We start from the raw sequence: 27,884 nt of genomic DNA on the forward strand, positions 1-27,884 counted from the left end.
GTTGGCAAATGATGTTAAAATTTCTTATCCTACACACTGAATAATTCTGTGAAGATCAAAAACTCCGCTTATTATCTGATGCCTTCCCTGTTTTAACTTTGCAAATTAATGTTACTTTTGATTGTATCTTGTGTTTGCGTTGAAAAACTGTTGCTGATTTGCCATAGCTATTGTTTAACTCATCAATGATGAAGAAAAGCAGACGGGCGGACTGAACTGATGCCATGTTGATTGTCTGCCATTTCCAAATTTGGAATGTCTCTGAGATGCAATTACATTATGTTTTCTTTTCAATTGCATTCCCCATATACGATTGATTGTTGTAGTTTATTAGTTTTTTTTTCTGGCAACTGGCATTCTTGGGTTTGTTGGGTGTTGTAAGGTGTAATAGTTCTGCAATGATGAAGTTGCATAAATATATGTCTGGACATATGAAATTTTCTAATGATATCATTTGCTTCTTCTGAGCAGAATTATCAATCGCTTGTTCTGAAGTTATTTTGACATCTGGGTGTTAGATAATTGCTGTTTACTGGATCTAATTTTACTTAATGGGATTTCTCCCTTGGACAGAATTTCATGTTTATTGCAATGTTTTTCCAAGATTGGCTTGGAAACCTGCAATTGCATATTGCTATTTTTTGTGTTTATTTCTACGATATGATCATGTTGTCTGTTCATTTTACCATCCACCAAACAAGAGCATACGTTTGTCTTTGTGAAATAGATTGTGTATTTTCATTTCATATATGGGCGATATCAATGACTGTTTGGTGCTAGGAAATGATTTGTTTTCATTATGATTCTTGTTTTCAAAAGTTTGTGTGTCAGTATTTACTGTTTTTTATTCAAAATTTAGAAAACAGGAAACAATAATAAAAATAAGGGAACGCATATATAATTTAAAATAAAAACAAAAATTCAAAATTAAGAGAATGTTTGTTTCTATAAAGACTTTTCCTTTTAAAAACAAAAAATATACTTATTTTTTATTTTATAAAGGTAACTTTTTAAAAATAAAATAAAAAATGCTCTAACATTTTCAGAAACTAATTTCATTTCTTATGGGTTTTTGCAGGTATGTATTTTTTTACTGATGTGTTAACAACACATCACAGATTTCTCACTATTACATTAATCCTTAACGGCAAATTGGTTTTAAAAACCTCATAGGCATAAACAACTTTATTCCAGAAAAACATAGCATACACCAAAGGCCATCTGCGTTGTCTCAGCTTCGGACTTTCTAATCATGACCTTGATCGATGGTATATCCCTTTCTGTGAATGTACAAGTGAAATGTCTATTTGGACCCAGAAACGTGAAGGTGAAAATACTATTGTGGATGTTGAATGCACAACACATGAAAGGCTTCTACTTGATTAAATCACCTTGTGCCGGATTTAATATATGTGGAGATTGGCTTATAATCTACAGTTTCCTGTCAAGCTGGTTGTTTTATCTCGCAAATTTGTTGTCTCCTTCGTGGTTCTCATAGTATTTGAATAACCATTACTTTGAACAAAATGGTGCAATGTTGGACTGGAATTGCACCAGTATCTTTTAAAGAAACGCTCCACATACTTCTTTAAGGATTATTATGTTGGCCCTTGTCCAATGACAAAGAGGCTCCAGGTTTGTACAAAACACGATAGTCTTTATTATTATTCACTCAATGGAACTGAACCATGGAAACAATACTTGCTAATGATTAGTGTATAAATCTCTTACAGTGGCATCAACCCAAACAATTTCTTTGTTAATCATGTTTTATAAAGGCAATAACATTAAAGAAAAAAAGTTGTAGAGGAGATAAAAGAGGCTCATGCAGAGAAAAAAAAAGCATTTTTAAAGTTATTTCTATAATAACAATATCCTTAAAACTATTGTTCTGTTTTAATATTTTTTGTCACATCACAAAATATACAGCAGTAATATTTTATAATAATACTTGCTCGGGCAACGATACTTGGTATATAAAGAGAGACTAGTATCTCCACTTTGTGAACATATGCTATGAAGCACTCCTTTATCCATTAGGTAATTACTTTGAATATTTAAAATTATGAATTTAAAAAAAAATTAAGATTCTGAATTTTTTTTAAATTAAGATAAAGAATTATAAGAATTAAATTTTAATTGTACTATTAATTGTTAGCAAAAAAATATTTATAATAAGTTTAATTGAAATTTTTATAAAATACAAATTAAATTTTTAAAATAAGATTAAGTTAAAAAAAATAATTGTAATAAGTTTAGTAGATATAATAGACTTAAAAAGTGAAATTAAATATAATTATTTGACTTATTAAAATTAGGAATTTTAAAAATAATATTAGAAACTGTAAAATATTTATTTTAATTTTTGTATTAATTATTACTAAAATTAATATTAAATATTTTAAAAATTTATAATCTTAAATAATTTTTAAATTCATGTCACGTATCTAACATTTCAAAAGTTTGTCTCTAATCTAGATATACATGTCTTATCTTTTAACTATGTGTCATGTGTTATTGTTGAAGTAAATATTATTTTAAAATATTTTATTTTTATTTAAAAATTATAAAAATTATGTCGTCCATGAAAAAAAGGTCAATCTTTTAAAATGTATTTTAAAATAAAAAGCCAATCTTTCTTTTGAGTTAATAAAAAAATAAATAAGGAGAAAAAAAAATGGAGTGATTTTTATTTAACCAAAAAATATAATTTACCAAAAAACAACGTAGGGATAGAAGTATTTCAAGCTTTTTTAGCGTTTAAACATAATGCTTATAAATTTGAATTTTCACTTAAAATGTTTAACGTTGAAAACCTTAATGATATAATGTTATTAGGCTTTATTGGGAACGGTTGAAATACTGTTAATAATAAGGGTAAAAGTGAAAAAGTAGGACAAGAGTTTGCGATTGAAGAATGATGGCAAAGGCTAATATTAAGAACTTGTACATATCTAAAGACTAGGTACGACAAAAGGACATTGTGCATGCATTGAAAATAATTGAAGCAAAATGGGAAGAGAAAAAACCCTATGAAGTCAGCAACATGTGTTCTGGGTAGCACATTCACAAAGTTTGAAAGATTTTGGACTATGGGAATATGCAGCGAAATAGAGTCTTGTCAAGTCAATTAAGGATAAAGGTTTTTTTACTGAGCATCACTTTGACCTTTTTGTGTATCAAAAGGATACCTAAAAAGAAAATGCAGAAGTTGACCCACGAGAATAATAATGTTCATAAAAGTTGAACAATGGGAATGACAAAAACTCTTATTATATAATTAACGAGCATTGTATTAAGGGAGGAGCTATAGAGATGAAGCAAAAACTTTTTCTCTCTTTCATGTTTTGATACTTTAGAAGTTGGATAATCTTCCCTAGAGAGTAGAAAAGAAGAATGAAGGATTTCTTCTCAAAAGACATTCTCACAAGTGTACTCCCTAAGTTCACATACACAAAGTGCAACATAAAGATAAATTATGAAGTATGGACACTGCAAAGCACAAGGGAGCATATTTGGATAATAATTTCTTGGTATGCTTGAGTGAAAAAATAACACTCAGACGAAACTGAGAGAGCACTCTACTAAATAAAAATCCATAAACAATATTTTGCTTGGAGGGCTTTCAAGCGTAATTTCTCTAGTAAGGGTGTTTTACGCCTTGAAAAGGAGGTAGCGGTCACTTTTGGGTGTAGGTTACATCTCGCAGCATTAAACAACCTATTACAAGAATAAGACATGTTGAGAGTTGGGATAAACTCGTTCCACCAGAAAAATACCTACACTCGCCTAGTTCACCCATACAAGTTAAGCGTCTATAAGCTCTCATTTATTATTGTGTACTTTATAAGTTTATGAACATTTCTCTTATCAAAATTTAGTTTCAAAACAGGCTTCTTCAAAAGAAAAAAAAAAGCTTCTTTTCTTGCCTTATGTATTATTTAATGAAATTAACCTTTCTTTCTTTCTTTTAATTTTTTTTTTTTGGATTTAAATGTGGAATTAAACCAACTTGTAGCATTTATAAATGAGCAAGCATTAGACAACGTAAACATGACGTAGCTCTTAGCATGACAAGGTTTGGAACACGAAACCATCAAAGTGCCACCCAATAGGTAGTAATGACCAAATTATGGACACACCTCTCCACGCCCATATAATTCCACCTACTTCGGTCACAATTATCTATGGGTTCAGAACCAATCCAGATCCTCTACAATTTTAGCGGTAACTGCAGCCTGCAGTGTAAATTCGCTTAAGCAAATTTTGTTTCACTTAAGCCAAAATTGTGAAAAAATTTAAAACTGTATCTCCTTCTCTAAACTATAGAAATTTAGAGAAATTTTTGTTTCTTATCAATAACTACTTAGTTACCAAAGACTTTTACATATGTCATCCCACTAAATTTTCTAAATATATTATCTAGTGTTTTACTTATGTTAAGCATGAGTGAGGTAGAACTATTTGGAATTGAGTTAAATTGTTAAAAATGATAATAAGAATTATAAGAATGATGACTTTGAGAAATTTGTTGAAAAATAATTGACCACATGATCTACTACAAAGTTTCTCAAATTTTGTGTAGTTTAGAGAGGAAGATGAAATTTTGAAATTTTTCACAATTTTAGCTTAAGCAAAGCGAAAATCACTTTATGTCAAATTCGCTTAAACAAATATTTTTAGCTTAAGTAAAAATCATTTTTTTGCCAAATTCATTTAAGCGAATTTAGACTACAGGTTGTAGTTCACACTTAAATTGTAGAGGATCCAAATCCATTTGGAACCTCTATTTTTACGCCAAGATAAGGATTAAATATATATGTACATAATTTTTACTTTAAGTTCAATGTAATATTATTTTTTACATTAAATTTATACTAAAATTACGTTAATACATTGTTCAATTTTTATATAAAAAAATATCTTTATTTTTTGTCTTAATTATAAAAAAAATAAAAATTCACTTTTATATGCATTAATTATTTTATATATTTATTTATCATGAGATTTATATTAATGAGCCATAAACTTATTACTCTTATTGTTAAATATATTAATTTATTTAACATTAAAAATTGAATTTTTCATTTTTTAAAGATAAATAATAAATAATTAAAAAATTTATTTATTTATTTACTAAGTAGAGGAGCTAAAGCCCAAACAAAAAGCATTAAGATTTATATTTAGTTGATCAAATGACACATGCATCTAGACAACGAAAATGATACAAAGAAGGGGGATTATCAAAACAAATCAAGGGAATACAATCATCTACATTAAGCTTAGCAAGTCAATCAACATATTGATTTGCTTCTTCACAAATGTAGTTAAATCTAACAAATTTAATTTTTTTCAGCAGGGCTCTAATATCATATAGAAGAGAAGCAAAAGGATGTGAGCAAGATTAAATATTCAGAACAAGAGATAAAATTTCTTTGGAGTTGTTAAGAGAAAAAAAATTGAATCTGTGTGTTTTAGGACACAACAGAGTTATTACAATTTATAGAGAATAGTACATAATTACAAAATATACAGTTATTATATTTACAAGATTCTAATAGATTCTAACACTTCCCCTTAATCTGAAGCATATAGGTCATATGCACCAAGCTTGTTACATATGTAGTTAATCTGAGGACCTCTTTGTGACTTAGTAATTATGTCTTCTAGTTGGTCATAGGAATTGACAAAACTAGTAGATATTTCTTCATATATGACTTTCTCTCTAACAAAGTGACAATCAATTTCAATGTGTTTTGTCCTCTAATGGAATACTGGATTTGAGGCAATATGCATAGCGACTTGATTATCACATATAAGTGACATATGTGTGACCTCTCCGAATTTTAGTTCTTGAAACAACTGTTTGAGCCATATAAGCTCATGACTCGCTATAGCCATAACTCGATACTCCGCTTCTGCATTGGATTGGACTACAACATTCTGCTTCTTACTTTTCCAAGAGACAAGGTTATCTCTGACAAATATACAGAATCCAGAAATGGACCTTCTATCTACAGGAGATCCTGCCCAATCTGCATCAGAATACCCCATAACTCGAGTGTGTCCTTTGTCTTCATACAAAATACTCTTTTCCTGGAGCTTCTTTGATGTATCGAACAATGCGAGTCATTGCATCCCAATGTTCCTTACATGAAGAGTTGATGGATTAACTTACTACAGTCACTGTAAATGAGATATCTGGACGGGTAACAGTGAGGTAGTTCAACTTTCCTGTTAATCATCTGTACCTTTCAGGATCTAGAATAGGCTCCCCCTGATTTGGCAGGAGCTTCACATTGGGATCCATGGGAGTGTCAATTGGCTTGAAAGTTAACATTCTTGTTTCTTCCAAAATATCCATTGCATACTTCCTTTGGGAAATGATGATCTCATTTTTGGACTATGCTACTTTTATTCCCAAAAAATATTTGAGTTTGCCAAGATCTTTTGTCTGAAAATGTTTGAAGATATGTTGCTTCACCTGTGTGATGCCATGATGGTCACTACCTATGATGACAATGTCATTAACATAAACAACTAGGTGCATGCAACCGATAGGTGAGTGACGATAGAAGACAAAATGGTCAGCCTCACTCTGAGTTATGCCAAAATGTTGAATCACAGTATTGAATTTGTTGAACCATGCTCTAGGTGACTGCTTGAGGCCATATAAAGATTTTTGTAATCAACATACAAGACCAGAGGACTCCTCCTGAGCAACATAGCAAGGAGGTTGCTCCATGTATACTTTCTCGAGCAGATCACTATGTAAGAAAACATTCTTGATATCCAACTGATAAAGAGGCCAATGACGTATGGCAGCAATAGATAGGAATAGTCGCACAGAGGGTAATTTGGCCACAGGAGAGAAAGTGTCGTTATAATCTAACCCGAAGATTTTAGTATAGCCTTTGGCAACGAGACGGGCCTTAAGCCAATCAACCTTACTGTCTGGATCAACCTTGACTGTATACACCTACTAACAACCAACAACTGACTTCCTTGGTGGTGGAGGAACGAAATCCCAAGTCTCATTGTTCTGTATTGCACACATCTCGTCTAACATAGCTTGTTGCCATCCTGGATGGGCAAATGCATCACCTGCACTCTCAGGAATAGAAACAGAGGACAATGAAGAAAGACAAGAATAATAGGAAGGAGAAAGAAGATGATAACTTAAAGAAATATAATGAGGAGAAGGACTACGAGTAAAACGTATACCTTTTCGAAGGGTAATGGGAATGTCAGGTTCAAAGGGTGGGATTGGAAGATGAAGCGAAAGAGGTGGCTCCAAAGATGAGTCCATGGTGTTGTTGGTGCTTGGTGGCTCTAATATAAGACGAGTACGACGCTAATATACCTGTAAAGGTGGAGGAGATGGGTGTGGAGGGGATGAAGACTCCTTTGGAGGACATAAAAGGATTGAACTAGGGGCAATCGTGGATGGGGAAGACTCAAATGTAGATGTTCTAAGCTCAAAGAATGGAATGGACTTGAAGAAAGTAACATCAGCAGAGATGAAATACTTGTGAAGAGTAAGGGAATAACACTTGTATCCTTTTTGAGATTGTGGGTACCCGAGGAAAACACACTTATGAGACCGAGGAGAGAGCTTGTCAATGCTAGGACCAAGAGCATGAGCAAAACATATAGAACCAAAGACCCGAGGTGTTAAAGAATGAAGAAAGTGGTAAGGTGTAGAACTAGATGAGGGATTTTACCTTGTAAAACAGAGGAAGACATGCGGTTAATGAGATAACATGCAGTAAGTACGCATCACCCCAAAATTGATGAGGAACATGAAAGTGGAGAAGAAGAGTACGAGTGGTCTCAAGTAGATGCCTATTTTTGCGTTTTATAATTCCATTCTGTTAGAGGGTATAAGGACAAAATGTTTGATGTAACACACCATGTAATGCCATAAAGCTCTGAAACTGAGTAAACAGATATTCACATGCATTATCACTTTATAAAGTGCGACTAGAGATACCAAATTGATTTTTTATTTCATAAAAAAAGACTAAAAAATTGAAAAAATTTCTAAACGTTCTTTCATTAAGTATAACCAAGTACAACGGGAAAAATCGTTTATAAAAGTAACAAAATATCTAGACTCTAATGTAAAGGAAATACGACTTGGACCCCAAACATTTGAATGAACTAAAATAAAAAAGGACGAAGCCCGACTCATAGTGCGACTAGAAAAAGAATTACAAACATGATTGCCTAATTGACATGACTCACAAGACAAAGACTCTAACTTAGAAAGACTAGGGTATAGTTGTTTCAACTTATCAAGACCTGGATGTCCTAATCAAACATGAATCAGAAGTGGATACGTTGCTGTTGAACCAACAAGAGAGGGTTTGTTGAGCTGATAGAGGCCATGGGACTCACATCTGGAGCCAATCGTCCTCCCCATACTCCGGTCCTGCAAGGAAACAGAATTTTTGATAAAAAAGATAACACAATCAAGAGACTGGGTAAGTTGACTAATGGACAATAAATAAAAAGGAGCCTCGGGAACAGTGCGAGGAGGTCGACCATATAGAGTCTAGCACTTATCAATTGTGTGTCCTGGTCGGTGGCAATGATCGCACCAAGGACGTCCTTTGTCGCCCTTTCGCTGTGGAGGTCGGTTGGTGTTGTAAGAAACCAAAGCAGAAGAGTCAACAAGAGTAGGGAGCAAAGGCTCCAAGGAGGTTTTGGGGGGGACACGAAGGAAGGTCGCCCAGGTATTGTCCATTGTAGCTTCTGTGAGGCTCCCCAGGATCTGATCACGAACACGAGTGTTGTTCACAATCTAACACTAGCAAGTGCACTAGGATTGCAGCAAGTGATGAGTAAATTTAAGATCCAAATATCGTCTCCACAGGGAATTTAGGTTTCAAGTACCACTTCACAGAATTATAACCATTTGAGCCATACGAATTTTGGAATGAGATTTGTAACATATAACAGCAGCAAACTGGAACAATTAAAAGTAAAATGAACTTGCAGAAAACAAGACAATGAACACACAGTTATGTGATAACAGAGGGAGAAACCATAGCTAGGGAATTGCTTCACCAAAACTCCAATGTTTAATCAATAAAGTTCTGAATTAACAAGCAATTGGAAAGAATGACAATCAGTTTCACTTTATACTATTCAGAGGTTAATTCCTTAACTCAGTGAACCTAACATTCAATTAAACCATTCTAATTCCTTAGATCTAATTCAATTCAATGTTGCTTTAAGTGTAAGAAACCAAAAGATTGCAAGATCAAAGTTCCTTATTCCTAAGAAAACTAAAATCTCGGTGATTGGTTCAGATCTGAAGAACAAATTCAATTTCCATTGACAAAGGTTCCTCTGGATTTAGTTAATCAAATTTCCATTCAATTCACACGTGAAGTTCAGAATCAATCACTCAATCTATTCCAAAGCTTGAAATCCAGATCCAAATCAATTCAACATGTTCATTTCAGATCTACAATCCCTAACTATGAACGAATTACACAGCCATGGCAGCAGAAGAAGAAAAAAGAAAGAAAAGAAGAAACTTAGAAACGTCATGGAAGCTTGCTCTACTCCAATTCCTCTTCGTGAAGCTCCAAGATCTGAATCCCCACTCCTCTCTCTCACTTCCTCTAACCAGAAACTAACTAAAAAAACTGAAAAAATGAACAGAACCCCCGTTTTCGCGCTTCAATCATGTATATATAGAAACCTCAGTTCTGCGCGTTGTCACTTTTCTTCACAAGAATAACCACGCAGAAGCTTTATGTAGTGCGCGTGTTCACTTTCAAGAGCAAGAGTAACCACGCGCAACTTGCAGAGTTGAAGGCTTCTCTGGAACATTCACTTTTATTCATAATAGTGGCAACGCAGGAGGTCAAGGGCTACGCGTGATCACTTTCGTGAGTAATAGTAACCACGCGCAAGCTGTCCTGATACAAGTGCCTCTGGAATGCTCACTTTCGTTAGCGAAAGTGACAACGCGCAGCTCCTCAGGAATGGAGTCTTCTCTGGAACGCTCACTTTCGTTGGCGAAAGTGATAACGCACACTGGCAACGTTCACTCTTGTAAATAAAAGTGATTACGCACAGGCTCTTCTTCTCTTTTAGGCTCTGGAATGATCACTTTCACTAACAATAGTGATCACGCCCAGGCTGCAACCCATAATTCTTGTATTTTGGAGTCCAACATTTCCATTCTTCCTCTTCCTTCCCATTGATTCTCCATTTCCATGACTTTTGCTCAGCTTATTCCTTCAAAACAAGATAAATTCCTTAAGAACTAAGCATAAATTCTACAAATGCGAAAATAACTACAAATTGAAATAAAACTTTCAATCATTCTCTTTTTCTGAGTTTTTCTGCTTTCTTCATATATTTTCCTTATTAAATGAGCTAGAATTATGCTAAAATATCAGTAAAAATATGGATTCATCAACGAGAATATTCTAGGGGCAGAGCGTATAGAGCCAAGGACATGAAAAACTTCTTGCAATTGTCAAGTTCCACATCTGGAGTGGCAGCGGGAGAAAGCAATTCATTGAACTCATAGAGAAGGCTAAATACCGAGTCAAGGTAGGTCGACATAGAATCCTTAATCTGATGGGCACTAAGGATAGTCATGAGGTCTTCACAAACTTGGTAGAGTCGCCAAGAAATGTTTGTAAAGAGTTGTTGGGCTTGTGTGCAGAAAGCTTTGTAGGTTTGATGAATGCGAAAGACATCACGAAGAGATGAGTGAATGGTGGCTCGGATGATACAGCACAACTAAGCTTCAACCTTTTTCCACAGAGGACGATCGACTTCCGGGACATCGTCTGCTGTTTGGGTGAGATGAGTCTCATATCCCTGTCCAACAAGTCAAAGTTCAATGTGAGAAGCCCAAGAGGAGTAGTACTTACCATCCAACTGCTCAAAAGAGAGAGGTACAGTGACATGGTTGGTAAAAATTTGAGGGTCAGCTTTTGGAGTGCTGGAGGCCATTGGTCAACGAGAAGAGAGAAAAAAAATGCCCCAACAGCAGCGCAAAAGGGCAAAACAAGGTTGAATAGATGTCCAAACAACCAACTGAAACCGGATACAAGTAGAAGGGAAAGGGGCGAGCAAACCCCAGTCAACGGCATCAAGAAAGGACGACAGACACGCCATCACGCGCGAAGAGAGAAAGCGGCACGTGAGGACTTCGATGAAGGCACGGTCAGCGGGGTTTGGCCGATCTGACAAAGGCTACCACAGCAGTGGGGCTGCCGTAGTGATCAGAGGTCAAATGGCGGCGTGGAACAGTGGCGCCGGTGCAGGAATAGGAGGGTGAAATGTCAAAAACCAAAGATGAAATATAGTTTCCAAAAAAAATGGCACCAATGAATAGTGGGTCCACCAAGAAAAAAAAACGGATTAGGGTTGCCTCTCCTTAGGCTCTAGATACCATGTTGAGAAAAAAAAAAAAAAACATTGAATTCGTGTGTTTTAGGGCACTGCGGAGTTATTTCAATTTATAGAGAAGAGTACATAATTACAAAATATACCGTTACTATATTTACAAGATTCTAATAGATTATAAGAGGAGTCCCCTTCAATCCAAATACACTGAAATTTCTTTTGGATAACCAATTTGATTCTCCAAAATAAGGTCCAAAGTTTATCACTAAAAGGAGAACAGAGGGTAGTGCTTCCTTGAAAACCAGTAATGAACTTACCTCGATTATCCCTCATATGACTGCCATAGCCAACTGCTCTATTATAAGAAGGGACCGAGCCATCCACGTTGAGTTTGAAATGGTCAAAACTAGAAGAATCTACTTGACACAAATCTGCTGATCAATCAAACCAGGACCATGTTTGCTATTAGTCCTGAAAATACAATTAAAATAGCTCAATCATAAATTATTTTTTGAATTGGATTATTGGGTAAGATGGAAGATTGCTGAAAAATAAGGTATCCCTCTCAAGCCATAGATACCAAATTACATGCCCAAATAGTCAAGTCCAATTAGAAAAATTATTATGATGCTGATTAGATAAATTGCTACTAACCTAATTATACAGATTATTACTAAAAAAATAGTCCAATGTTTAGAAAGGATAAAATGATCTCAAATTTATTTTGTATAAAAATAATCACATAAGACATAGATGATTAATTCAGAATCATCACCACACCTAAGACAAAAAAAAAGAAGAAGTCATACTTTCCTATGTCTTTTAAATTAGTGAATAGTCTAATCTATTTTACATAAGAATATATTAATTTATTTTTTTAAAATAACATATTACATGTAAGTATATGTAATTTTATTTTTAATATTTAATAAAACTACATTTATTAAAACTCAAAATTATAAGTTAAGAATTAGAGTAATTTTTTAATTTAATAAGACTTATAAAATAAAATAATTATAAAAAAAGTTACCCAAATAATTATTAATTAATAATGGATATTGGCACAGCCACAACAGGATTTGAAAATAGTGTCAATAAATAATTGGAAAGCGGGCCCACAACACAACCCACACCCACCCAGCAAGACCATTGATATTTGTGAGGATTCACTCATCCTCTTCCCTCAGCTTCTTGTTAAGTGAAAGTGCTTTTGGTGTAGTCATTGTCCACTCACCAAAGCAAAGCAAAGACATTGATTCCATTATTGAAGGGAAGATAATAAGATGAAGGAGGAAGATCCCACCGTCACACCTTCTCTAACCACAAACCCAAAGACAAAGAGAGATAATTCTAATGGTGTTGTGCCAAAGGGACACTACATGTTCTGGGTGTTAGCTGCTATTATCCTTCTCGCTCTTTGGTCAATGTTCACTGGTTCCCTCACTCTCAAATGGTCAGCTACAAACCTCACTCGCCACTTTGACCCTACCACTGTTGATGATCTCGATGTGCTGGTATATACATACATACATTTACATGCTACTGCACAATTATTTGTATTATTATTATGTTGTTGTTTTTTTTTTTTTTTGTTGTTGAATTTGTATTTTCTTATGTTGGTAAGTAACATCATATGATCATACTAAAGAAAAAATGATACATTTTTTTATAAAAACAAGGAGTTATTGCAAGACCCAGTAATTAAATTTAATAAAAATTATATTATTCTCTCTTAAACCACGTCATGTTACTCAAAGGTGTGACCAAATCCTTTTTGGGTACTATGAATCTTAGTCGTGTCTATGTATGTTGAGTTATTCTGACATCATATGCTGACTTGGATTTGATTTTTTTAATGTGAATTGGGAAATAGGAAGTGGAGGAGAGGGAGAAGGTGGTGAGGCGCATGTGGGATGTGTACACACATAGCATCTCCACTCGGTTACCTCGTTTTTGGTATGATGCTTTTCATGCTGCTTATGAGCACTTGGTGAGTGATGTTCCGGGCGTGCGAGATGCTGCTGTTTCAGAAATTGCCAAGATGTCCCTCCACTCTCTCAATTTGCATCCCCTTTCTTTTCACTTGAAATCAGACTTGGTAAGTTAAGATATTGTTTGTGATGAAAATTGATCATACTTGATTATGTCATCTCATGTGCAATGTAATGTAAAATTTGAGTCTTTATTGTGTGAATTTATTGTTGTCTGATTTATAGACAATAGTCTTGCAGCTTTGTATTTGAGTCTTCGGCTGCCTGGCAAAGTAGTTTTGTTTTGCTTTGATTGTTGGTATATAACTTCACTTTTATATTTTATTATTTTGTGTATCTAAAGTTGTTTGTTCTTTGTAAAACTTCCTGCGCCAGAAGGCCCATTGGCTCAAATTTTGGTACTTTTCCTGTTATCTATGTTGTACTACTTGGGACTTTCAGAAAACAATCCTATGTTTTTTTTAGCTGTAAACAATTAGAGCTATTTGAGTGTCATTTAAGGGATACATCTCAGCTAGATGACAAACCAGGTTTGCTAAACATACTTGCGAACTTTGAAGGCAATGATGGGTTACACAAACCAATTAGAATTTCAGATTTTGCGCAATTGAATTTTGAATCAAGAATTTCCAATAGATAGGATGCTTCTCAAGTCATTCCTCTTACAGTTTGGAATGCTCTTAAACAACCCTTTGTTTCCGGCATTCAGCCTTCAGGTCTGCACCAAGTTATATATTATGTGAAACCATCTCATTTGTTTAAGTTGACATACGACTTGTATTATCTGTGAAAAGGTTCACCATTGGCATTTCAATGGTGCTAATTCTTTATCAAGAAATTTGTTTGGTAACAACCATGTGTAGCATGCATTTCTCTCAATCTACATGTTACTGTTTTTCCCTCACTTAGCAATCAATCTTATCTCTTGTTATGGCTGTGAATTTCACGCTTGATTATTTATTAAAAGGTCTTGTTAATTAGTGTCTTAAGGGTATTAGTTAAGAAATCAATAAATAGTAAGCTTTTATTGAAAAACATATTGGAATGCATTGAAAATAATGAACGTAAGTGTATTTTTACATTTTTTAATAAAATATTTGTATTTTTATTTGTTAACCAGTGCTTTAAGGACACTTGTTAGCATTTTCTTATTAAAATAACAATTTTGTTTTCATGATCAGCTTGGGCAGAATATGAGGGGTTCAAGAAAAATGAAGCAAGCAGAGAATAGCGTGGACACTACATTTGGCAGTAATCAATAACAAAAAACCTTACTTCTGCTATTGAACTTCAAAACACGACACTGATGTGTAGTACTCGACAGACTGAAGTGGATCGTTTATGAATAATACGCATTTCAAAATACTCCCTTGCCCGTTTGCGTATTATTTCCAAACGAACAAGTAATTATTTTGTATAGCCTTTAGTATTAGGTTGTATAGTAAAATATTTGAGTAAAAATTGTACATTACATATTTATGCTAATAAAGTCATTGAATGTACCAAAGAAGAATTGCCTTCTTAGACGGTGTCAATAACTCTGCTATAAGACAATAAGGAATGGTACGAAGAAAATAAGTGCGAGAGAAATTCATTCTCACCTCTTGCGTACTCGTTCTCCGGGAAATAGTTGCATGTGTCACGTTACTTTTTCCAGGGATTAATTGATCAAAACTGAAATGAAACAAAACCAGGATTCCGCTTCCTAAGTTCCTGAAATTATGTATCTTCTTTAGTAGACTCTCTTCAATTTTTTGATTTCCCTGTTTAATCTTCAGTCACTGAAATTAAAATTAAAGGATTCCTTTTGCAATATTTTTAAACATTAGAAGTCACATCAACCATGATATTTCGAATCAATTTCATGATTCTAACATTTTTTTAAGTTCTCATTCTGTTTCTACACTTGAGTAGAGCAATTCAACGCGTTTGGCATTACTTCTCAAGTTTATTATTCTAAAATAATAACTCCAACTGCTAATAAAACTAATAATATTACAAAACCGAGTTGAGTGAAGTCCACCCTCAAATTAATCCTCGGTCCTAAAAAATTGTATATAAAACATATGTTAATCTCCAATTATAAAAACCATTCTCTAATCTGACTTTATAAAACTGATTTTATTTAAATTATTTTAATACAAAATAACAAACAGTAAAATGCAAAAAGTCTATAAGATGATTTCTTACAAAAACAAATAAATAATGTTTTTTAAATATCATGGTTCAACTTCAAGGACCAATACACATCATCCATACATTTCTTATGGAGTAATTTAGGATTTACTCTAGAGGTGAAAAACCAACATTGAAATCACAAAACAGTATTCACACCACAAGGCAGTTGAAAACTGAAAAATGAATTGAATAACGTTAAGGTTGACAGAAGATCATATCATTCCCAGTTCGATCAAACGTCAAAACAACTCCTAAATTAGATCACAAAATTGGTTAAGCAGATCCAATAAATGCTGCTGCTATTTCTGTATAAAAAAGAACATAAAACTCCTACAACGGGGGAAAAACATGTACAAAGTACGACCAAAATGTATTTACATCTACCGTAACAACCATAAATCTTAATCTTCTACACTCTGGATCTCACCCATCATGATCCGGTTACTCACAACGTTAAATCCCAAAACTGAAGGGCTGACCTTTTTCCCCTTTTTACCCTTCTTCTTTCCAATTCCTTTAGAGGATCCTTCAGTGTGGTCCACATCCTGTATATCTGCATTTGCAGCACCAAGTCCAGTAACTTTCTTATCATTCCTACTCTGAAAAGCTATGTCCAAAACATCTGATGGTAACAACTCCTTATAATTGAGGAATTTATCAATGAATTCATGGTCAGGATCATATGATCCAAGGTTTTCTATGAGAAGCATCTCAGCTTCTGATCTTGATTGCTTCAAGCAAAATTCAAGGAAACTTGTATCTGCAGCAATGCCCAAAAGAAAATAAGAGTTAAAAAAACATATTATTGTGCCTCGAGAATAAATTACTTAACAACCTAAAAGCAGCAAGTTCAAGCAAGGTGATAATAATAAGCAAACATCATAGACTCGGCCAAATCCATGATGTCATATTTTAACTGCTCAATTCAAAACCAATATCTAGTTAACATTACAAAATTTAAAGAATCACAACCAAAATCTGAATGATATATGTACCTTTTGTCCCAATAAGCCTAACACACTCATTCTCACACCAATCCCTGAAGTCCGTGGCCTCTGGAAAGTTAAAAATTTGTCAGTACATTAGAACATCAGAAGATCCACTTGAGTATATAAAAGAATCCATTAGATAGAGCTACTGAGCAAGTGAAAAGAACACTAAATTTGAAATAAAGAAACAATAAACTATATTTTCCCAACCAGAATGCTTCGTCATGGCATCTTTCTTCAGTTTCAGCACTGATTGAGAAGAGGCAGGTGATGATGATAGAGACCGTTCAGTTGGTTTGCCACTCACTGATTTTTGTCGCGATAATCCAGGCGAATTAGCTTTCAACGCCACATTTTTTGACCCCCAGCTCCCCTGGCTTACAAGCTGGGGGAAATCTGACCTGCATATGAGGAAAACAAAATAAATCAGCCACAGTTCACAAACTTTTTTCATCAAACCTGGAAACTTTTTGAATCAACAACTACTGTTGGATATGTAGCTTTAAAATATTCAAGTTTTATAATGAAACCATGCTTTATAGGGTCAGTCATCAAAGTAGACTTTGGGGTTTTGTTTGGAGGGGGGGTGGGGGCTCACAATTCTCCAATCCCCCAAAGCAAGAGGACAGAGGAATGGGGGGAAAGACTCAACAACAAATGTAAAAATCCCAGACATACAAGTTAAGATGATTAATTTAAATTTCTCTGCACTTCACAAGCAGTCATACACACTTTTTTATAAATAAAAAGAAAATCCTAACTATAACCTATTGTTTAGCCAATAAACCCTACTATTCTTGCTTGTTGAACATCATATAGAACAGAATATGACCGCTTCCATGATACATCCATAGTTAACAAATGTCAAACTTCAACAATTTAAGAAAAGTAAGAAATCCTACAATGCTATACTACTGGTGAATTCTCATGCTGGACCAGGCTATATAGTGCAACTCGGGAAATCTAACTATAGGGTCACCTGAGGATGATTTTCCCATTCTTCTGAAAGTAACATTCAGTTCATTTTAAATATTTACAACTATGATGCAAAATATAACAATTTCCAAAACATAGATGTGTTTAGATTAGCTTATTTTGCTTCCAAAAAAAAAAAAACTTATAAAATATTCAGAAGAAAAGTTTGTGTAAAAAAGTAAAAGCTAAATATGCATATACTAAAACTAAAATGCAACGAGACAGAAGTCATACTGCTTAGTTTCTTGCTTAGAATGCTCCATTGGACCCCAGAACAAGTCATCATCCCCTTTGTATTTTGATTGAGAAGCTTGGGAATTTATCTGAATCGGAGAAGCAGCTTTGGAGGGAGAGGAAGCTGAAATTGACCGTGAAGAAGTGCTACTCCATGTAGCCTGGTTAGGCTGAAATTTCTGAGGGGTAGGCATTGGGTTTGAGGGCACTGCAGATGGGGCCTTTTTCTCCTGCTCCTTCAGAATATCCCTTAATGATGTTGGTTTAGGAACCCTACCAGAATCAGTAGACCATGCTGGAGGAGGAGATGGGCTTGGTGGTTCTCGCTCTCCTTTCCAAAGAACAAAGTCTCCCAGAGAGGGTCCTGCAGGGATGGCAGGCAATTCTTCTTTCTCCTGCTGTGCAGCACGAGAGCTTTTACCCTTTTCAATGGGGCTTGAAACTATAGTTACCTCAGTAGATGCAACAGGCACTGAAGTTTTTGTCCCTGATCCCTTTGATTTTGATGACTTTTTACGGCTTCTTTTAGAATCTTTTGCCTCAATAAAGTTGCTATCATCTAGCGATTCTGATTGCACAGTTAAATTATGAGAAGGCAATATATCATCTGGAACCTTAACATCTAGTTCATTAGATTTCTTCAAAACTTCTTCTGCTAATAGATCATGTAGTGGACTTTTCTTGTTCTTGAGATTTTGAGAAGTCTCAGATTTAACAGGATATTCTGTATTGCCTCCTTTGTGAGTTTCACTGGATACCTTCACAGAGTCTGGATTTGCCACAACCCCAGCCCAGGCAGTGGGAGTAATCAGACTCACTGAATTGACAGAAGCAGTGATATCTGGTACAAGCATTTCTGTCTCAGCCTTTCTCTGTTCTTCCTGTTGAATTTCTAAGAAAGATTTTGGCTTTACACCTGGAGCAGGTTTCCATGCACGTCCTGTAGGTAAATCAGTTTTATGTGTCAGAACAGAGCCAGCTGCCTTAGCCTCACCCACATCAACAGTTTCAGTGATGCTTCCAGTAACAGTAGCATGCAGGCCACTAGCTTCTTGATGATCAGCTGCCTCTGGGACCACAATTCCAGTCTGATTTCCCTGACCTCTTTGTTGCAGATTTGTTTCATGTACTGGTTCATCCTTGTTGGCTTTCCCCAACTTGATCAAATTTGGCACTTCAACCTCTGACAGCTTTGACGGCTGCACAGTGACAGTTTTTGTCACTCCCTTGGATTGATCAGCAGACTGAGATTTAGTAGATTTATGCTTCTTAGATTTCTTTTCAGTAACCTTTTTGGGTTCACCTCCTTCAACATTTCGCACATCTCCCAGAGAGGGTTCAGATACAGAACTGTCTCTTCCAGCATGCTGCCCTTGACGCACAATATTTGATTTGATCTTTACCTCCACACCAAGATCACTTGCCTGTGGTATTTCAATAGATCCAGCTGAAGATATACCTATGGCAGGTACAACTGACTGTAGATGTCCCGTATTCTCACCCTGCTTAGAAGTTGCACTTACAACAATACCATTAGGCCCAGAATGCCCATCTGGCACCTGCTCCATTGGCTTAGCAATGTGGTCAGAAACAGGTTCCTGCACAACATGGGGTTCCTCTCTGGATCGGTTCTGATCAAGCAATGGAGAACTCTCAACAAGAGTTGGTATTGGGAATATTTCCTTCTGATACATTTCATTATTCTGTTCAGTAAGATTAGGGCCCCAATTATTCTGAGGACTAGTATCCCCAAATAATTGATGTGGAAGATGTATAGAAGCAGCATCACTGCTTACATTATAACTTGTGTCTTGGCTAGCTTTCAGAGGTAAATTCAAAGAATTGGAATTATGCTCATGCACATTGGGAATTGGAGTCTGAGAGGTAGTGGAAAAGATCTCTTGTGGTGGTTGAAGTTGAGAAGGATCCACTCGCAAATTCCCCATTGGTAATACACCTTGCAACTGCCCAAAAGAATTGCCAAAAAGCTGGCTAGATTGTTGGTCTTGCAACACTTGGGATAGAAGTTGTTGATGTTGTTGTCGAAGTAACTGCTGCTGCTGCTCCTCCTCCTGCTTCTGCTGCTGCTGCTTCAGCAGCAGGAGTTTATCTAACAAGGGAATCTGCTGTGCTTGAGCAGCTGCTTGAGAATGCAACTGCAACAAATATTGCTGTTGCAACATATTTAATATTTGTGGATCTTGTGACAAACCAGATGAAAGTAGCTTCTCTGCTGTTATAGTGTTAGATGGGTTATCAGCAGCTTGAGATAGTAAATTGCTTAAAGACAATTGGTTTTGTATAGGCAACCTTTGTTGTTGAATTCCAAACGGCACTTGAGGAAAATTCTGATCATGAATTACATCAATTTTACTCTGCAGGGGGTCCAATCCACCTTGCAAGGGATAATTTGGCCATCCAGCAGCACCATTATTTAAGCCTGCAGATGTCCTATCAGATAATCCATGGATGATTGACATCAACTCCGAAGTTTGGGACTGAGGTTGACGGGAGTTATCACTCACTGAAGACAAGAGTTTTGCATGCAATGATGCATCTGGGATATCTGATTTCGGAGCAAATGAAGCTGTGTCACGCCCCGACCAAAATGGGTAAGGATTTGGTAAGGACCTTTGTCGTTCAAGTGCCATCCTCTTTGCAAGCATGTATAGGTTGTTTCCACTATCTACTCCTGATGGGCCAATACTACCAGGATTACTTCCAACAAACCCTTGTAATCCTGAAATTAATATATCATGATCAATGTCAATAGAGTCATCTCAAAGATTGGTCAGTTCAGTATACAGAAAATGAAAAATTAGGGAACTATCAATGCATGGAAATACATTTATATCTAAATTATAGAAAAAGAAATAATTAAACAATAACAGGTAAGAACCTTCTGATAATCCCAGGCTATCAACAGGAGGACCACTCTTGTTACCGGACATAAGTGACTCCAAAAACCTATTTTCAGCTTCAGTATCAGAACTCTGTCTATGCCTGGAATCACTTGTTAATATGTCAACCTCACTCAAACCAGTAAGGGCATTCCCAAATGTACTGGTAATTTGCCGGCCAGGTATATCTGTAATGTCATTTGGTTTTGGTGCAGAAAACCCTGGTGGTGGTCGGGCTTTGGCTCGTAAATGGGGCATGACATCACCAAGAGACAACCATGGTGAGTCTGCTGATGAATTTTCCTGACGAACAGGTAAATCAATACCAAAATATCCTGCCTCAAACCATCCAATAATATCAATTCCTTTAAATGGACCTTGAATTTGACCCTTAGGATCTTTATAGAAAAGGGATAACTCCTCGGGGGCAGTCTGCAGAACTCTCCTGATTTCAAGTTCACTGTCCAAAATGCCAGAAAGCTGCCTCTTAATAACAGGATCTTCACTAGCTTGCCACTTACCTACTTCTTTGGTGTCAGATAAATAACCCAAATTATTTTCCCACTGATTATGAGGATCTTTTAGCTGGTGTGAGCTCAAATCAGATTTTCTTAATCTAACATCACTTGGTACATCTCTGCTATCATGAAATGGGGTGCTAGCATGTTCACCCGACGGCAATGTTCGCCATGCACCAGGATGAGCAGCACTAATTGCATCAAGAGATGTATCTCTATTACGGGATACCTCATCAGACATTTTGTAAGAGCCTCCATCTTCAACTTTATCTGTACATAAAATATATTAAAAAAAAACTCCTGGAAAACAGAGACAGAGGAAATTCTACTTGTGGAATGGCAGAAAGAATAGTGCATTTAAGCAATGTAGAAAATTATTGAAGTTGAAAGAGGCAACTAATAAAGCAAGGGAGAATCAACAATTAAGAGCTGCCTTTGTCTGTGTCCATATTAGCATAATCATCTGACCTGTAAATCATCAAAATCATAGGCTTTCTAACAATGTGTTATGGTAATATGAGTAGAGTACCATTTAGAAAACCAAAATAGAAACAAACGTATGTTTATCATGTGAAGATATCTAAACATACCATATTCCAAGGGTTTCATTCACTTCTGTATTTAGCCATACCTTTATTTTTAACATGTTGGAGGATACCTTAAAATCCAGTATTTTTCATGTTAATTTGGGTGCTAAAGCTGAGTATTTTCATTTCATGTTTAGCACCAAACAATTAATATAACCAACTTTCAAAATGTCAAAACCTTGATCACTATAATTATTATCAGAGCCTGTGAAAACGATCCAGTTCCAAAAGTTATCCTGCAGTCAAATGTAACTGTGAGTCTATATCCTGAATGTACCTTGGAAAGGTGCACTTCCAGGCTTTATTCGTCTTGTATGTGTAAAATCTGTAGAGCCCCTTCCATCTTTTGGCACCTGAGGTGCACTGCTGCTAGTTATGTCGCCTTTGTCAATACCCTTTAAGACAGACTTTTAAAATAGAAAAGCAAAACACTTAACCATTAGAAAAGACAATGACATCCGCTAATAAAGAAAACAAAACAAAGACATGATTTACCAGTTCCTCAGAATGTGGTGCCAGAAGAGCTAGAGGCTCCAACAGTTCATCCTGAGTAAGATTAGGAACCTGCACAAAATCATCAAGTAGTTTTCTATTTGTACCCATATTAGTCACTCTGTACACATCAAGCAATTTTGTCCGATTATATCTGAAGGGACAAGGATCTTCATGCCCACTTTCAATTTGTTCCATTGCAGTTCCAGAGTATGGGCTATTTAAAAAGCTACCACCAGAACCAGCCCGACCATGTCCAAGACTAGAGACTGGGGGTGTATTCTCCCCACGCCCACGCCCATAGGAAAATGTTGAAACTAGCTTGTTTGGAGTTGCATTTTGGGAATGGGGAGGCTCTACCCTTCCACGGCTTTGTGAATAGTTAGGTCTCCAAGGCCGATAATGGTCTCCCTCCTTCTCATCCTTTCCATGATTGGAAATGTGAGACAAGCCTTTGTCCAAGTGTATATCACCATCTTTTCCAGGGTCACTCCATCTCTCACGAGTGCCTTCTGGCTCCTTATCATCAGGACCCCAGCGTGTGTTCCACTTACTCTCACGCCGCTGATCAAAGTTAGTTTCTCGGTTTCCTGAATCATTCCGTTTATGATTATCAGATGGACCTCGACGTGCTTCTCCAAAGTTCCTCACTGGCAAATTTTCTGTCCATCGATCCACTCTGCGAGAATCACCCAGGTCTTTGTCCCCATCCCTCCAACAATCCTTGCGTATGGAGGACTTAGTGTCTCTTTCTTCATCACGCCACCTATCACGACGTCCACTTTCTGTGTCAAACATGGACGGCCTAAAGACATCCTTTCTCTTATGGGCATCAAGCACATCCTCTCCATTTCCAGATGTCTTAACAGTCTCTGAGCGATTGCCAAATGGTCTATTTGAGACCAAATGGTTCTCCTAAGTCATGAGAAATAGATAAGAATGTCATAAACTATTTCTGGAATGTTATAGTAAAAGAAAAGTGATCTAAAAAATTTATAAACAAATAAAATCCAGTAGTAGTGAGAACAAACCACAGATCCTATTCCAGGTTTACTCTCAGCTGGCTTTGGCAGAAGCCACTGTGGTGAGAGTGGAATAGCATTGTCAGATCCTTGGACATCTGCACAAGAAACTTCAGTTAAAAAGGAATTAAAGATTGTATCCAATCTCAAAAAGTTGTGCAACCAAAGCCGTCAACATCCGTTCCTAAAAATCCAGAGCACAGAAAAGATATACAGAGAAGGAACTAATAATATATCCCCATTGGGCCACTACAAAAACTAGGAACAGAGTTTGTCAGAACACTTCACCAAGGGCAAAAAAAATCATATTCAGCAGAAAAGAATAATACACAGGAGAAGTTAATAAAAAAATAATTTTAAGGAGGAAAAGAGAGATTTTTATTGACAACCTCTCACAACAAGAAACTGAAATCAACACGGGATCAGGCCAATAGATATTTCACTAAGTTGAGTACAAGATTAACAAAACAGTCGCTGAATTTATAAAGAAAACACTAATACAACATAAAAAATGTGGGCATGCATGAACCTGAATTTAACGTGTATAGACCTCTCATCAAAGATAAGCAAAATTACATGTAAGGAAGGCTAAAAAATCACAGTCAATTGTCCCAAAAAAACTGAGAGGAACCAAAATATCAGTCTGTGTATCAAGCAACAACAAACAGAATCACATGGCAGCAGCCTAATTTGAAATTGTGTTAATTATTTTACTTATTTTAGTAAAAAAAAACTGACAAAATCTCAAAGGGCTAATTTTTTTCGATTCCAGTACAGTGAAATCTACCAAGCATCTCAGAAAAATAAAAAACCCAGATTCCATAAAACGGCGTCGTTCACTGCAGTGTAAAGCTATAATCTTGGAAAACTCAAGTTTACAAAGAACAACAGCACAAACGGAAAATTAGAATGATGCCTTAAAACTTAACAATCATTACAAAATAGTTGAGAAAACAGCAGAATGCGGTACGCAAATCCCTTAGTAGCAACGAATTCGTCAATGTCATTTCCGTTCCCAAACTAATCAAAACGAGTTCCGTACACAGAGCAAAACAAAACCCTAAACTCGAACAGATAAACGAAGTGCATTTCCGTCGTTTTCAAAATCCGAAACAAAAATAACAACCGAAAACGTCTGAACAGAAGCTAGGGGATAGTAGCGTAAGTAATAAACCGTAACAGAAGAAGAAGAAGAAATAATAATAACAAGACAAATATATATATAAATATATATATATAAAAAACCTTTGGAGATCTGCAATGGAGATGCAGCAGAGAGGTTGAGGCGAGTATCGGAAGTGGCGCGTTCAGCCATTGATGATCAGCGAGAGTGTGAAGGAACCGAGTGAGTACTGAGCGAAAACCCTTTTTTGCGCTTTGTTGAAGACACAAACCAAACCTTAAGGCTAAAGGGGGAATATAGGTTAACCCTTTCAACACACATTATAATGTGCTAGGGTGCACGTTAAAACTCTGCAACCCCGTAGCGCACGTTAGTGCAAGCCTTTTGGATTCTTGGAAATGAAATAACCACGCGCTGTGAAGTTCACCGTGCCCAGTCTTTTAGCTTCGTGTTTCTCACGCGCCTTTCTTAGTGGGGATTATGAAGGAATTTAGGGATGTTAGATTTTCCCTCGTATTTTTTCGATTTCCATCATTGGTGCGCACTTCCCCACACGTCACAACCCGATTTTACAAAACGACTGCTGATAGTGCCGTTTCGTGAAACATGGTGTGATCGTCAATTTTTTATTTTTATTTTTTGTGATAATTTTGAGTTATAGATATTTTTTTGTGATTTGGATTTTGAAGCATGGCACATGGCATGTAGGGTAAAATCTGGGTGTTGTTCTTTCTCTGTTTTTAATTCATTTTCCCATTGCTTTTTCATTTTTTTCTGCCGCTTAGTTTGGCTTCTAGACAAATAATTCACGATATTCTGATTTTGTACTTTTGGCTTTACCTTGCAAGCTTAGTTCCATGCTAAATACAGGGGAATTGGGTTTCTCTTTAGATTTTTTAAATTATCTGAAAAGGGTTTATACAAAATTAATATTTAAATAATAGTTTTAACTATATTTATTTTAATGACAAATAAATTTTTTATATATTATAAACAATTTTGTAAAATCTTCCATGTCACATAAGAAATAGTTACGACTGTTCAAAAGATAAAAATAATCTTATTTTAAAAATGATTTTATTAATAGAAAATTACTTCTTCCTTATTTGACAGATGTTTATATTATACCTATTTTCTTTTTATTTTAAAAAAATCATTTCTATAATACAAAAAATAATTAAGATGAAATACTACAAAAATTGTATTACATAATTTCTTTCAAACTTTCAACTTTTATTTTATCTTTAACTTAACATTTAAATAATTTAATTTATTTACATTAATTCTCACAATTTCACACCATGTTTTTTACTATATTTTTTTATTTTGAAATTACAACCTTCTCATTTTAAAATAATAATAAAAGTTATATTTTAATTTTTTAAATAATAAAATTCTTTACAAGAGTAAATAATTATAAATAAGTCTGAGAATGATATTTTAATAATTTAAAAATTTATTGACTTAATCAACAAGTTTGTAAAGGTTAAATAAAAAAAATTGTAACTTTTGAAAGTTAATTTTTCAAAAATTATCTGAAGTAATATTTTTTATTTTTTTTTTGCAAAGAAAATAAAATAAAAAAAAATTAACTACTAGCTAACTTATCAATTAGGAACAAACGTTGTGCCTCAGAAGGACAAAATCTTTTGATTTGTATAACATGAACTTCTGGTAATGCATGGACAACAAGCCTGTCCACAACAATATTAGATTCTCTGTTAGTATAACAAAGAAGTCCATGGTTGAACAAAGGTAAAAGATTGTGAATGTTCTTCTTAATGCTCTCATCTAGTGTGTGGTTTGATTATAATTTCCACAACATAATTGATCATGTTTTGGCAGTCTGATTCAAGGATAACACACTAATATCCCTCCTGAAGAGCTAGTTAGATTCATCTCCAAATGACATATAACTCTATTAAGTGTGGCTCTTTATGCCCCTCCTAAGACAAAAAAACTAACTAACCAATCTCCTTGCTTATCTTGAATAACCTATCTATAACTAATAAATAAATTACGACAAGTCCTATCCACATTCACCTTAACATAGCCATCATCTGGGCTTCCATTTGATCATAGGAAACAAGGTGAAATGCCCATGCATATTATTAGAAACAAGGTGAATGCAATCACGTACATGCTAGACACTCCAAATTTCATTCCCAAAGATATGATTGTTACACCACAACCACAAATTCCACAAAATAGCACAGTAGTGGATAACATCCCTACTTTGAATAAGAGCTTAAATCCAACCAATAAAGTTATCTTGAAAGAATGAAATAAAGCTCTGAACTCTAATATTTAACCAAACTTTCCTTGTCAATATCGCTAAGGTAATAATTGATGTCTTTCTCCAAATGAGAAAAACTAGGACAACCAGCCCTCTAATCCAACATAGATAAATAGTTGGAAGAGCTTTCCAATGAACCAACCACAAAAAGTATTTCACCATTTTCTCAATTGCAACTTCCAAAAAGCTTTCCATTTTGCTATTAAGTTTGGAACCCTGTTGTCATCTCAACCATGTATAGCCTCCACTAGCTATATAAGCTTTGTTTGTGCTACTCGCCCAAGTCCATGTATCATTATCGTCACCTCTTACAGGCCTTGACAAATTTGATATGGTGAGGTGCACTTGTTCGAGTATTAGTATAGCCATTCTTGTGAAGTCTTAATTGGCTTTATCCCACAAATCTTTCACTGTCATCATTATGTCCGAAATGTGGACAAAATCTACCTTGTTGGCCAATGCTCCAACTTTCATCCAATCTTGAAACCAAACAAAAGAATTGTCACTTCTAAGCACAAATTGAAACCTATCCCTTAAAGTACTAGCAACCTTCAATATACTTCTCTAGATTGAGGAACATTTAACATTGGCTTTTGCATCCCAAAAAATATATTCCAATTAAGTACTTCTTTGTCAACACTTGGACCCAGAAACTTTTTGTGTGAGTAATCATGTCCCAAATCTGGATGACTATAGAAATCTCCACTTAGCCTTATTCAACTCATTACAAATTTCACTAAGGAGATGCCAAATTTACATGGGGTACACCGATAAGGATGTGATCACTAATTTTGCCAAGCATAAACATCATGCTCATTCAAAAGCCTTGCCTTCCAAGTGACCAATTGCTTTCTGACTTTGTTTAGCAAGGGGTTAAATATCTCTTTTTTCAAATGACCTTGAACCAAGAAAAAGCCCAAGTACACACCTAGGTTCGAAGCAAATTGAATGAATGATATTTCATAAAACGTATCCCTCTTGACTCTAGGCACTCCTTTAGAACCCATTGCTTGAGACTTTGTAGTATTAACATTCAGCCTAGAGGCCTGAGAAATTTTTTGAAGAACTCTCATCACTAACTCTACCTGTGAGCTCCCGGCCTTACAAAACAGAAGTACATCATACGCGAAAAGAAGATGAGATATTTGAGGTCCTCCTCTTGCCGGCTTCCACTCACCCAATGTCACTTTATGAGTT

At 35.4% G+C, this 27,884-nt stretch overlaps 2 protein-coding genes and 2 non-coding genes across 5 annotated transcripts; 3 read left to right on the top strand and 1 right to left on the bottom strand.

Annotated features, from left to right (window-relative positions):
• LOC113848668 lies at positions 1-86 on the top strand. The gene has a single exon (XR_003501931.1). It is a non-coding gene; the product is annotated as a small nucleolar RNA R16 (small nucleolar RNA).
• A 303-nt stretch (positions 87-389) lies between these two features.
• On the top strand, positions 390-475 carry LOC113848679. Its single transcript, XR_003501942.1, has one exon. It is a non-coding gene; the product is annotated as a small nucleolar RNA SNORD72 (small nucleolar RNA).
• Positions 476-12,567: 12,092 nt separating this feature from the next.
• Positions 12,568-14,956, top strand: LOC113874951. Its single transcript, XM_027513277.1, has 3 exons — positions 12,568-12,896; positions 13,256-13,480; positions 14,555-14,956. Exons 1-3 carry the CDS (start codon positions 12,666-12,668, stop codon positions 14,633-14,635), a joined length of 537 nt encoding a protein of 178 aa, XP_027369078.1. The 5' UTR covers positions 12,568-12,665; the 3' UTR covers positions 14,636-14,956.
• Positions 14,957-15,685: 729 nt separating this feature from the next.
• LOC113874950 lies at positions 15,686-24,668 on the bottom strand. 2 transcript variants are annotated; one of them, XM_027513275.1, is made up of 9 exons: positions 24,514-24,668; positions 23,281-23,366; positions 22,250-23,158; positions 22,032-22,161; positions 20,649-21,437; positions 17,750-20,489; positions 16,751-16,941; positions 16,547-16,606; positions 15,686-16,311 (listed from the first exon to the last, which is right to left on the bottom strand). In XM_027513275.1, the coding sequence occupies exons 1-9, from the start codon at positions 24,581-24,583 to the stop codon at positions 15,953-15,955; spliced, it is 5,334 nt and encodes a 1,777-aa protein (XP_027369076.1). In that variant the 5' UTR covers positions 24,584-24,668; the 3' UTR covers positions 15,686-15,952. The 2 variants fall into 2 exon arrangements, with proteins under 2 accessions (XP_027369076.1, XP_027369075.1); XM_027513274.1 differs by having other exon boundaries at positions 22,250-23,161; positions 23,278-23,366.
• Positions 24,669-27,884: the final 3,216 nt, after the last annotated feature.

This window comes from Abrus precatorius, unplaced genomic scaffold, assembly GCF_003935025.1.
Source record: "Abrus precatorius isolate BTA unplaced genomic scaffold, Abrus_2018 Scaffold8, whole genome shotgun sequence".
NCBI lineage: Eukaryota > Viridiplantae > Streptophyta > Magnoliopsida > Fabales > Fabaceae > Abrus > Abrus precatorius.